Source organism: Eutrigla gurnardus (genome assembly GCF_963514095.1).
Source record: "Eutrigla gurnardus genome assembly, chromosome: 1".
Classification (NCBI taxonomy): Eukaryota; Metazoa; Chordata; class Actinopteri; order Perciformes; family Triglidae; genus Eutrigla; species Eutrigla gurnardus.
The window spans coordinates 11,797,842-11,811,406 of NC_139915.1; the positions used below are offsets into that span (position 1 = coordinate 11,797,842).

Below are 13,565 nucleotides of genomic sequence, written 5' to 3' on the forward strand. Positions count from 1 at the left end.
TCACTTTTCAGACCTGGAGATTGCCGCCTGAGTTGAACAAAAAGAAACCGTCTAACTTTTAATTACACAGTCACACCTCAAAACAATCAAACATACTGTCACTGATGTTATTGTTGTGGGCCAAGGTAAAGAATGGGGAAATTTCCCCTAAAGGTATAATAGATTTATAGTCTGCAAAATAAATGAATAAAATGGTGTGAATAAATAAATAAAATGGATGCGCTTGATGCCAAACAACATTTCAAAATATATATTTTAAATGCATAATTATGTTTTATTTAACATACATTAAATTAATTGATCTTATGGCGCAAAGTAGCCTATACTTATCATAATATTATTTTAGTGTCATTGAAGCTAATTGCACTGGACTGACTCCAAACTGATGACCAACAGCTGAACACCTCAGCTCCTCCGCACCTCAAGGCAGCTATCAAATGACTTTCATTTCCCTGATATGCTGCTTTGCCACTCTCTGAAGCCACCCAGTGCACTGTGCCTGCAGTTTGTGTTGAGTGAAATATTTCTGAGCTCAGAGGATAAACCAGAAAAAACTCTGGATGCCGGATGCAAGATGGATTTGTAGATGATCCATATTAATTTACTGTTTTGCCACTTCACAAAATAGACTGTATCTTCTGAGTATGAGTGACTCGCACATAAATAGGCATTTGATCTAATTCTATAATCTCCCCAAAATAACAAATACAAGTTTTCAGCCCAGTGTTGTCCATCCACTAGACCCTTATGATGAGGAATGACAGAAAAGACCTAACACAGTATGATACAAAATGAGTGTGTGTGACTGTCTCAATCCGCCCCTTTCCAAAGAACTTCAATCACTCAATTTCTCTGAGCAGTATGCTTCCAATCCCAGCAAACAGCTGGCCCAGCATTTAGAACACATGAGGATTAGGGGGTTGATTTAGTTAAGGGCTCAATCCAGAATGAGACCATAGCACCACTTATGATGCCAAGATCACCTCTCTGCTGGCTTTGTTTATGATATTTTCATGCTTTTTGTGTTGATTTCAGGCATTCAGTATGTATGTATGCATGTATGGATAACACAGATTTGATTTCACAGTTAATTATGGTTAGTCTGATCTATCTATCTATCTATCTATCTATCTATCTATCTATCTATCTATCTATCTATCTATCTATCTATCTATCTATCTATCTATCTATCTAAGTAAAAATCAGGTTATGTCAGAGACATTATGCATGATCATTATATCATTATGCAGTTGCTTTAATTTATTCTGTACTGGGTTTTTTTTTTCCATCTGTGGTGTTTTTTAACTAATGCTGGATTAAAGTAATCTCTAGGCTGTAGATATTTTACAGCTTGCTCAGTCACCCAGGTCATTATATGCTCAGTTGGTGCTTTCACTCTGCCACAGGAATACAAGGTATGCAGCTGCTTGCGACAACATGGGTGTGTGTGGAAAGTGCAGGTGCGTGTCGATGTGCTTTGATGGCATGCAAGAAAAAGGAATCTATGAACTCAAGCAGATTTCCCAGTGGCCAATCTCATTGGTTAGCACGAGGGACCGATTTGCATATGGTGGGAGTGTCCAGAGCCAGCACTGGGATGAATGACTTGTTCAAGTCAGATAGCAATAAGGCATAGAACTCAGCAGAGGTCTGCGCTGCTCAGCGCTCAAAATGCATAGGTCACTTAAGCTGTTACTCTTCCTGCCATGAGTGGAAAGTGCTGGACGAGGACATAAACATGTTCAACAGCAGACACCCCAGCCTTAGCAAAAGAGGAGGAATATGGGTAAGTGTTGATGATAATTCACTTTACAGACAGAATTCACTTTAACACAACCACAATAACTTTTTATGATCTAGTGAATACTATTTTATATGATTAAGGCAGATACATGACAAGCCCCTCTCCGTCTGCACTCTGCTGCTTTTATTCTCATGTCTTATTTAATGGCTTAAACCTGTGCAAATAAACCTAAAACTCTCAACAAATCAGATTTCATGGATAGACTGGCTTAATCATAATGTAAGTGAGGTATAATGGTGACTCTTCAAATCGTTGTGTCCACAAAGGTCTGCAACTGTAAACATAACTAAATACTGAACACATACACCTTACACCAATGAATCAGGAATGACTAATTTTGCAAATACCATTCTATTCTGCAACTCTTCTTCAAAACATAATTTTAATAATCTTGTGTTACAGGGATTGTGCATCCTCTTGCTTTACACCAGCCCTCTTCCCTGTTTTGCAAATTTCAGCCAAGCAAAAGAGCTGATCTATAAGATAAAGGAGGGATTACCCAGGGGGACCTTCATAGGGGCCGTTGGACTGGACTTACATTTGGATTTCACTGTGGAGCCCCCCTTTTTATTCAATCTCCCACAAAAGAAGGTCAGTGGACAGTATGTGAACCTAAATAATACCACTGGGGAGCTTTACACATCTGCTACAGAGATTGACAGGGAGACCTTCTGTCCCGATAACTCAGATGGACAGGGATGTGTCCTCTCACTGGATGTATTTGTGTTGCCTCAGCAATACTTTCAGCTCATCAAAGTTAAGATCTTCATTGAAGATGTGAATGACAACAGGCCAAAGTTCCCTGTGGATGAGATCCATATGTCTGTTCCAGAAAACACACCCATCAATGCTCGTTATGCAGTGGAGCAGTCTGCAGTTGACCCAGACCTCGGTCTTTATGGAGTGCAGACCTACTGGCTTGTTAATGACTTTGGCATGTTCACACTGGATGTTGAGGAGAATGAGGGAGGTGAGCTCACACCCTTCCTCATTGTGACAGAGGCTCTGGACCGAGAGACCCAGGCTGAATACATTACGGATATCATTGCAGAGGATGGTGGGACCCCTCCTCTGCTCGGAGCGGCAACTTTAAAAATTGTCATCACAGATGTAAATGATAACTGCCCCCAATTCACAGAATCTCAAATGAATGTCACGCTGCATGGGAATGCCACCAAAGGGGCGCATTTGGCAAGGCTGCATGCTTTTGACCCTGACCTTGGTGCTAATGCTCAGATCAGCTATGCTTACAGTGAACGTGTGCCAAAGGACACCAGGAGCTTGTTCCATTTGGACAGAATCACAGGGGTGATCAAGCTAGCAGGGAAAATAGACACTGGCACAGTCACATTTTACAAACTCACCATTCTGGCCAATGGACCTGGTTGTATCCCTGCAGTTGCCACTGTTTCTGTCCATATCATCAAAGTTGTTACCGGACCCCCTGCTGTCATACCCAGATATATTGCACCAGAAAAGGATGGAGTGGTGAACATAAAGGAATCTGAGCCAGCATTTTCTCCAATTGCTTTTTTTACTGTCAAAAACATTGGTATGAACCAAAAGGTGGACTGTCATTTGGAAGGGACAGGCCCCTTCAGGCTAGGCCCTTATCAGCTGTTTAAGAATGAATACCTGCTGGAGACTACAGAGCCCTTGGACTATGAAAAGACAAGGGAATATGACCTAATCGTGGTCGCCAAGAATGCTCGAGAGCTTGTCATCAAGACCTTTCTCAAGGTGCAGGTATTGGATGAGAATGATAACGCACCAGTGTTCCAGCAGTCTCTGGTGGAAACATCTGTGGAGGAGAACAATCCACCAAATACCTTTCTGACCCAGCTCCAAGCCACAGACCAGGACAGCGAGAGCAGAGGGGAAGTCATCTACCTCCTTGGAGGTGACGCCCCAGGGATCTTTGTCGTAGATCGCCTGACAGGTGTCCTGACTGTGACCACATCGCTGGACCGTGAGGAGAAAGAGAAGTACCGGTTCATAGTGAGAGCGGTGGATCAGGGGACACCCAGGAGGGAGTCGATTGCAACTGTGGTGGTGAGCGTGCAAGACCGCAATGACAACAGTCCACGCTTCATAAATAAGGACTTCACATTCTTTGTGCCGGAGAACTTCCCGGGATACGGTGAAATTGGGGTCCTCTCTGTGACGGATGCTGATGCTGGGGAAAATGGTTGGGTTGCCCTTTCTATCCTCAACGGCAGTGACATCTTCATGATAGACACAGGCCGAGGGGCGCTGAGGGCCAAGACATCACTTGACCGTGAGCAACAAGGGACATACCAACTGTGGATTGAGGCAGTCGATGGTGGGGAGCCTGCACTTTCCTGTGTGACCATGGTGAACGTGTTGTTGTTGGACGTAAATGACAACCCGCCTATTGTCCTCTTCCCCCAGTCCAATCAGTCTTACATGCTGGTACTACCCAATACACTACCAGGAACATCAATAACAGAGGTCTATGCTGTGGATAAGGATACAGGCATGAATGCTGTGATTGCCTATAGTATTGTTAAGAGGAAAGGTGGCGAGCCCGGTTCATTCGCCATTGACCCGGAAACAGGAAATATCACATTAAAGAGGGAGCTCAGCAACCGGGGCCTTTATAGCCTTCTGGTAAAGGTCAGTGACCATGGTCAGCCTGAACCGCTTTACTCAACTGTCATGGTTAACTTCTTTGTCAATGAAACGGTGAGCAACGAGAGCTACATCCAGAGCCTGCTGACCAGAGAGGCTGAAGTTGAGGTAGAGGAGAGGCCCTGGTACAAAGGTCAGATGACTGAGGGGCCTGAGAGGTATGAGTTGTTCCTCTGTAAGCCTGTTCTTATTGCTCTATCAGTGACATGTCTGGGGCTGTTCCTCTCAGTTGTTACACTGACATCTTACATATGCTGTAATAGATTTAAAAAGCAGCGAAAGAAACGATCAGAAGTGGAGATACCTTTAAAAATGAAGAATGACTCAATGAAGGTTGGGAACAGAACGCTCAGGCAGATCTCAAACATCTGATATTCAGTTGTCCTTGCATCCAAAACCACCACTGTTTACATGAATGTTTACAAATCTCACTGTGAGAAGTGTAGTTCTCACATGAAGTTGCTCTTTTTGCTCTTGTCATTTGATTGTTATTACTGCAATATAGTGTGATTTGACTTAAAAATCTTTATTAAAATGGCACACAGTACCATTCTCTATTACACTTTTTATATAAACACTTATCTAGACATATTCCAACATGCATTGTTGGAAAACCAAAGTGAGGAATGCATTTGTATTGGCATCAAAGTAATAACAGCTTTATTACAAAGTTATAAGAGCAACTCCATGAAGATTACTCTTAGGTCCTATGTAAATTTTGTACATATTTTTACAACTTTATATAAAGCGTTTGCATTGCATGAAAAGGACAAAGACAGTTCAAGGAACAGCATGTTCTTCATTATTGTTTTGGAAACATTGCATCTTGCATCTCATTATGCTACCAGTCACTATTATAACTGACATTGAAAACTAATTACACTGGGAAGTTGAGTACATCTGGCGAAGATATGTATTTCTTAAATAACATTTTAGCTATATTGATAAAGTAACCACACATTTCAAAATTAACTGATAGAGAAAAGATGGATTTAATTGCATTTCTTTATTTCAGGCCTTGTAATCCAGTTATTGATGTGTCAATATACATCAAACAGTATAGCTGTGTTGAATACAGTAAATGCTACAACTCTATGCACAGATGCGCCCTAGTCATTTTTGAAACTGAAAACAGTAGATCACAAAAAAAATCTTAACTCAATGTCCACTTACTAATTTCAGAGCTTTCAATTGGGTCTCGCAGTCTTCTTCAGCTCAATTGTAATGGAGTGGTGTGCATTCCAATATGTATTTAGTGATGTCTGAGTGATGTACCATTAGATGAGCTTGAATGTTCTGTGAAAAGCTTGTAAGTGGAGCTTGAGTTGAGATTTTTCTTGTCAAAATAGTGTGTGACGTCTGAGAGCCATGGTTAGTAACCAGATGCCCTACTTTCTGTGAAAGCTCACAGTAGTCACTGATCACACATGTAAACACTAAATACCAGTAGAGCATCACACTTTTTTTCATCACACTGAACAATTTGAATTGTGTCCAAACTTCTTTTTTCATAAACCTGCATCCAGTTGTTAGCTTCGTTTATACAACCATACAATGGACAACATGCTGAGTGTTTGTGAAAGAAAAGCAAAGTAACTATTAAAGATTCTTTATTTTTTTGTAATACACTGGATTTTTTTCTGTATTTATATCACCTACATATACCTCCATCTATTTTCAAATGTGTGTGTATAAGCTCTTTGTGATATTTGCTAAGATTTAAAGGCACAAAAATCCGATTAATTCAGTCTGACTCTGGACAACATATTAAAATAATTAACAGCATCATCTTATTCTGATGCTTTTAAAGTTTTATGTCGATTGAATCTGTTTGAAAGCACAGCAAGAAAACAAGCTTAATCTGGATATAATCAACTGACAATCAAACAAAATCCGGATTATCCTGCTGTCCATCAAACTCTGCCATGATGCATGTGAATATGCCTCAAATGTGCAGTAGAGTATATGGTCTAAGCAATACAGATTGAGTAACATGACGTGAAAAAAATCAATGTGAACTTCTTTCAAGAGTGTATGAATAATTAAGTATTTCATTAGTCAAAACGAGTCGAGTTTAGACTGCATCCGCTTCAGACAAGATTAAATCGGATGTACAAATTAAATACTGTATTGTACCTCAGTGCAAGATTCAAATATTTAAAGACCTAAAGCCTGAGAGCCTGGTTTGTTGTTGTCATCAGCAGCTGACATAGGTCACAGCCGGTGAGGTAACACCCAGTGTCTCAGTCAGATGGAAAAATGACATTACAGCTGTGTTATAGCTGAATTACAGCTGTTTCTGTGTGGAACATTTGAGGATCAAATCAATTAAGTTAAGCAATATTTATCACCTTTCTTTAGTGGTATTAGCGCTCACTGTGCTCATAGTGCAACCGCAACTTTTGATTATGATGAAACACAGATGATCTATAGTGCCGTTTGCTTTACAAAAGTGAGTCCTTTGCCCTATGCCTGGTTGTGTGTTTACGAGGAAAGCTGTGTAGATAGAAAGGCTTTAAGGCTCTCTGCATCCTTGTTAATCATGCACACTCCCAAGTGAGGAACTCTATTGTATTACAGTATGTGCCCTCTTGAACCTGTTTAGGTTTGACTCTTACTTAACTGGAAATATGCAAACAAACCTGTGCCGAGAATGTATTCACACATGCAGCTGCTGAAGTTATATGCATCGTTTCAGTATGGAAGCCCATCATGCACATCAGGAGCTAGAAACAGCTACTTTTCAGTAATTGCCTCTGGCCAAACTGCATTTCAAGGCTGGTAGAAACAAAATACTGCAGTATTCACGACAGCAAGTGCATGACATCTGTATTATTTCATGTAACTGGTTTAACTGGCTTGTGTTGTTGGTGATGGATCACACAAATCTCTTGGAAAAGCAGCTATGGAGTATGGTTAACATCGAACAGGTTCAAAGGGCTCTTACTTTTCTGTCAAGTTGTTCAAAAACCATGAAAGTTTGTTCATACCCACAATATGTGTTTATTTGTTCATAAGAAGAGGGAGAAAGAGAAGGATGCCTATACTAACAAAGGCAGTGAGCATAAACAAGTCCAATATATTAGTGCAGCTGTATCGTTTTACAAAATTAATCCTTGTGTGTAAAAAAAAAACAGAGCGAATTAAACATTAATTTCATCTTTTATCAAAAAGTTGAAGAGTGTCCCGGCGTAATTTTAAACAAAATTGCTTTGAAGGTCTACTCCCCATGTAGCAGCTTAATTAGTCATAGGCTATAGATGATTGAGGTAGAGATTTTGGATGAAGTTTATCCCAAGTCATATTTGTGTTATGCGTTCACTGTGCAGGGAAGTATCCAGAAATATGGCACTCAAGTATTCAGGGGGTTTTATTTGCTTCTGTGGGAACAGGGTGAAATGCTGCACCCTTGGCACCCCTGGTCCTATGTCATGATCAAGCCTCGCCATTCATCAAGTGGAATCAATGCTGAATATACACCTTGGTGGTGCATTCCCATAATAAATAAGTCAGCTGCCCAGGAAATGGTTTTTTGCAGCCAAGTGACACAAAGTTTAAGATGGTTCCTGCACAATTTTACATTTGTTGTTTTCTTTACACTGCAAAAACAATTACGGCATATGATTAATTGCAGTAATAACAACGGAGGTTTAATTTCACTGTATCACCTTTCTCTCTCACCCATTCCAACTCTTTCAATTAATCATTTCCCTCTCAGTGTTTTAAAAGGGAAACACACAACAGTCACACAAGCCCTTTAGGCCTATTATGGCTTAAACACAGCTGCTGTGATGATATAATATATATATATATATAAGAGTATGCTTCTGTGTGCAATAACAAACGGGATTTCTGGTTAATAAATAAGGGAGGGTTTGAACATGACATCGCATTTCTTCTGCATAGGCTGCACAACATGTTGCATTCACTGTGCATTAATGAGTCTAAACACTCATCCCAACTCATAAACTGATGCTTGGTCAGACCGTGTGTGTCCCTTTCTAATGCACCGGGGAATGCCGGTCAAACTATGACGCTCCACTAAGGTCGCATTAACACGTGGTAGGCATTGTGAATTTAAACCAACACTTTCTTATGTTTAGTGAAAACGTCATGCTTGGGCTTAAAAAAAATCTAAACCGAAAGTGCTAACTAAAATGTTATGATGCTAATATACTGATCTAAGATGGTCATGTTAACATTGCTATTGCCAAAATGTTAGCATGCTGATGCTGTTTAGCTCAAATACCGTGTCACAGCACTGCTAGCAGGCTGTAAACCTATGATTCTTGAGTATTCCATGTAATCAGTACAAACATAGGACTTTCAACCAGGGGCCTGTACTACGAAGCAGGATTTGTGCTTAGCGAGGTAACTTAAGCGTTAACCCTCGGTTTTCCGTCCTACGACGCTGGTTCACTTCTTACCGGGGTAGATCGCCATGGTAACTTACGCTGTGGAGCTAACCTGCTCCGGAGCAGGTTATGTTCCTGATAAGAGATCAACGTGGAGAAACACACCGCCGACTGACCAATCAGCTGTCTTGGTGCGCGGATAAGAAAAAAAAAGAAGCTCGGTGGATCGTGAGAGGGTCTCGTAGGAGAACTATAGAGTGTACAGAGACCGGCAAAACCCTTTTTCTGTCCCTGACGATGTTTTTTATGAGAGATACAGATTCTCATCGGAGGGAAAGATTTTTCTTTGTCAGCGTACAGCCTACTTACCACTTTGAATTATGTTTTTATATGTATTTGATTTGCTCCCAAGTCCGTTTTACACCGCCGGGATTGCAGCTGAAAGAATGAGGCTGATATTGTCATAAACCACGTTATAAGAATACATCCAAGCAACAAATTCATTATTTTAAAGTTATGTGTTCGGCCTTTTATTGTTGAAGGACATCATAAGAGTTAAAGGGACTAAAGAAAGAGTGACGACATGATTTAAAAGACGGCGGCAGGGCGGATTCGAGCCGGGGCCGCTGCAAGGAGCCTCGTAACATGGGGGGGTAACTCTACCACTAAGCTATCAGCAAAGTTACTGTTGTACTCAAATCAGTCAGATCTACTAGTGCCCTTATGATGGGGCAGTCATATTATAGTACTACTAATACTATTAATACGACTTCCGCATTCACACAGTCGGCGAGTTTTTGCCAGCTGTCCTTCCTGCATTTGGCAGATGAAACTGTTGCCTTTTGCCTGCATTATATGTTCTGAATCTCTGAAAGATACCCTGGGTATGTTGAACTCGCTTCGTAGTACAGGCCCCAGGAGACCTGTGTTTGTGTCCCAAGGTGTTGCTGAGTTACTTTGTTACTGTTGTGACGTGTTTTCCATACTTCTGTTTTTACGTAGCTTAAGTACTAACTGATCTCAAGTCCATGAGACCATGATGTTTTTTCCTAAAGTTGTTTTGTTGCCTTAACATAAGCAAGTGTTGTTGGTTTCATTCACAACGTAAACCACATGTTTGATCATGCCTGTAGTGAAGTGTCATAATTGGACGCACCTGACTACCCAGTGTTTTTTTTCTCACAAACATGAAATGCTATGAATATTCCGCTGTCGTCACTTCTGTTGTGTAAGTGATTGGTCATTGGCCTAATTAGCCAAACAAAGTTAACAATAGCATCCATTATTCCCCCCTAAAGAGTACATCAGTTTCTATGAGCATGTAATAATTACGTGGACGTGATTACATCAAAATTACTTGCAAGCCAGGTGTGTCACGAGGAGCACTGACCATAGGCATTGGCCGTGAGAACAGGTTGAAATGAACACACTTACTTTTTTATTTTCGTCAGTCCGACTATATCCACATGGATACCACCACTGCATGGGTGGTATATGCTTAGCTGTAAAATGCATATCTGACCTAGTGCTGAAATACAAATCTGCTGCTTGTGTCAGCAGCCCTAGCAATTAGTTCTGCTGTCAGTAAATCGAGATCCTACTTTATGGTTTCACTGGGCAATTTGATCCATACATTCCTCTTTTAAACATGATCCTCAAAATGACCTTTAAGCGCAATGGTAATTGTTTTTAACCTTCAAGTGTGTCATTTGGATATCTGTCTCATTTCACATAGAAACAGCTGGATAGATGGTCACCCGGGCCGAGACACTCCACAGCTTTTCTGCATGGCTGATGAATTCCTGTTGCCGTAATCCTGCTGACAGCCAGTCGGCCATCTTCAAACACGAGCAGAGCGGACAGTGGAGCGGTGACTTGGTTTAAATGAGGTTCTTGAACTCTTTATGACCTCAGGCATTATTGTTCTGTACTTCTCACTATTTGCGGGTTATTAAAAAGACATAATCCTCAGGAAGTCGAGATGTTAAGACTATAACACATCATACAGAGGCTGAACAGATGTTTGGAAACATGTCTTTATTTTGTGTTGCAGATGTTTTGTATCTGTATGTGCAGAAGCCTATACGGACTCAGCTCAACCATTGTCCCTGCAAGCCTCTTTCTCTCTCTCTCTGTCTCTCTCTCTCTCTCTCTCCAGGAAAGTATCTGAAATTACATTAAATTCTTAATGGAGTAGACAGCAAGTAATTACCATCAGTCACAGCCCGATCCCATTTCCAGATTGGCTTTATTGTAATGTCCCTGCCTTGAAATCAAACAAATAAAGACACAATGAGCGGCCCAGGTTGGGTTACACAGGTCTGCTGAATGGGAGAGGCTACGTTTCCCAAGTTATGACATCAAATACGACCCCCCCGACCCCACCCCCCTGCACACACTTTGTTTGCCATCTTCAATAATGCATCTCCATATTCTCCCACTGAAAATCTCTGCCTTTGATCTAAAACATCTTTCATTTGCTGTGATGCAACAAAATATAATCCAATCACACTCTTTTGATCCTGCTGTGGATTATGTTACTAATTTATTTTTTTCTCAGTTCTCGCAGTTTCATCTCAGCAAAACACAGAAGGGATTCCAGGGAATTGGTTGCAGCAATGTATTTCTGAACAATTCATTTTTTTCCCCACAACTGCCAACAGTTTTTAGTGTTTAGTCTGACATTAATAATGTATCATTTGAATTAACTATTTCAACTGTGGACAGGAAGTCTTTTCTGACTGTTCTGAAGGCCTCTCTTCTTTATAAGTACATACTGCTGACCTTTTCCATCTATAGTGGAGCCTGTGACACACTGTTGTGATAATGTGCATTTGTCTTCTTTTCTATATTTTATGAAACAATATAACCATCGTGTATTCAGATCAGTATGTCCAAAACTGTATATAAGAAGTGGACGTAGTGATTGTGACGTTACCCATTGGTTTTGAGGCCTTGAGTCACGCATTTTGCAGACAGAAGTGACGTTCACTGATGGTCTAAAGAGCCCATGGTGGCTTCAAATGTGGAGCACTGCTCTTCCCTTGCCCTCACTTTTGGTGTGTAATTGATGAGTCATTGTCCTTATTAGCCGGACAAAGTTATTAATAGACTGGTGATATTCCAGGACAAAACTCCGACTCACTCGGAGTTCACTCAGCCAACTCTATTTCTCTGCAGGCTCTCTCCAGGCTGCTACAGAACAGAGCTACATGGATCCCCAAAGACATCATAATAACATCAGCAGAACTGACAAACGGGAACCTAATGATCATTTTCAGTCGCAGACTGGTATAAAGGCTTACATGCCATGTTTTATTTCAAACTGATTGATATATATTTAAGGGACTGTACTATTTTTCTGTTTATTTTCTTTCTCTATTCAGAGATCCTCCCTTTATCAGGAGTGGCTGAGACACAAATAACCTAAATGTAATTTCCTAATACTTCACTGATGATTCTGATGACAAAGTAATTTGGACTATCCATTGTGTACAGGAAATAATTGGATTTTGGGCGTCACTGTTAACGTGACTTTAATCCTAGTGTACCTTTCATACATATACTATTTACTCAGTTATGCAGAATGTAATCTATCAACTTTGTGTTGATGGAATTAGTTAGTGATGAATTGTGAGAAAACAGGTAATAGAGGAGATGATGCCCTTCTCCATTCACAGTAAGAGGGAATGTGATGTGTGTGTTGTAGAAGAATAACAGGCTTTAAAGGGAGGTGCCCTATATGGTCTGACTGTGGTTGTCTGACCGAGCTGGAGCATCAAACTGAGGTAATGAAGTGCCAGATGAGCGCTTCTTGTTAATATCAGCCACTCATGCATTTCAGGAAGCTGTTTCTTCCATCAAGGGGAACTAAGTCTGCTAACCTAATTTGGTGAAGAAAATGTGCAACGTTTTTTCAGAGGTGGGGGAAAAAAACCGTATCATCATTTCTCTCGTTTGCTTCCTGTGATTGATGCTGATCACTGATCTGCTACAACGTAATTGAAAAGCCATACAATGTTTGGAGGTGGGTAGAGCAGAAGCAGAATTATACATCACACGTCGCACAAACTCGTTCTCTGTACGCTGCACACGCTGCCACTGAGCTAATTTGACAGATTTCAATTCTCATGATAATTTTCTTGCATTTCAGTACAGAGGTAATAAGAGTTGTTGGTAAGACGGTCCAGACTGAATGGCAAGAAAGAATTTAAAAAGACAACACATTCATTTTATTTATTTAATTATTAATTGAACATGTTAAAAAAATAATAATAATAATACAAATTAAATAAGCGTATAAGCAGTAAAAAGGAAAGCAAAAAAAAGAAAAACAAGCAAATGGGATCCTCAGAATCCTCTGAGTAAAGTAATCCTCAAAGTAATATAGTTCATGTTCAAAAGGGATAGGAAGAAGTTACAAAAAACTAAAACTACACATGAATAAGTCCTCTGCTTATGGTTTCTAACCTAAAAGAAACTGAGGGAAACTAAATCACAAAGAAATACAGATAGTGACAGAAAGACCAGGATAGAGGCAAGGAAGTATAGTGGGAAGGTTGATGAAAGAACATAGAGGCAGGTGGACAGGGAGACACACGACGTAGCTTGTTTGGTCTCAGATTTTCCTATTAGTGAGGGCAAACGCTAGCTGCCACATGGCACAGGTTCAGACAACTCTTCATTCACTCATGCAACGGTCAAAAACGGGCTCAGGCAATGTGACAAGCAGAAGTTCATATAAGGTTATGCTA

General features: G+C 40.5%; 1 protein-coding gene across 1 annotated transcript; it reads left to right on the forward strand.

Moving 5' to 3' along the window:
- The first annotated feature begins 1,623 nt into the window (after positions 1 to 1,623).
- On the forward strand, positions 1,624 to 6,080 carry pcdh20 (protocadherin 20). Its single transcript, XM_084011285.1, has 2 exons — positions 1,624 to 1,786; positions 2,207 to 6,080. The coding sequence occupies exons 1-2, from the start codon at positions 1,739 to 1,741 to the stop codon at positions 4,826 to 4,828; spliced, it is 2,670 nt and encodes an 889-aa protein (XP_083867411.1). The 5' UTR covers positions 1,624 to 1,738; the 3' UTR covers positions 4,829 to 6,080.
- The last annotated feature ends 7,485 nt before the right edge of the window (positions 6,081 to 13,565 follow it).

Bases quoted from the DNA above. Each gene is read 5' to 3' on its own strand.
- pcdh20 (XM_084011285.1), top strand. From the start codon at position 1,739: ATGTTCAACAGCAGACACCCCAGCCTTAGCAAAAGAGGAGGAATATGG. The intron at 1,787-2,206 runs GTAAGTGTTGAT...CTTGTGTTACAG, and splicing joins GCAAAAGAGGAGGAATATGG to GGATTGTGCATCCTCTTGCT.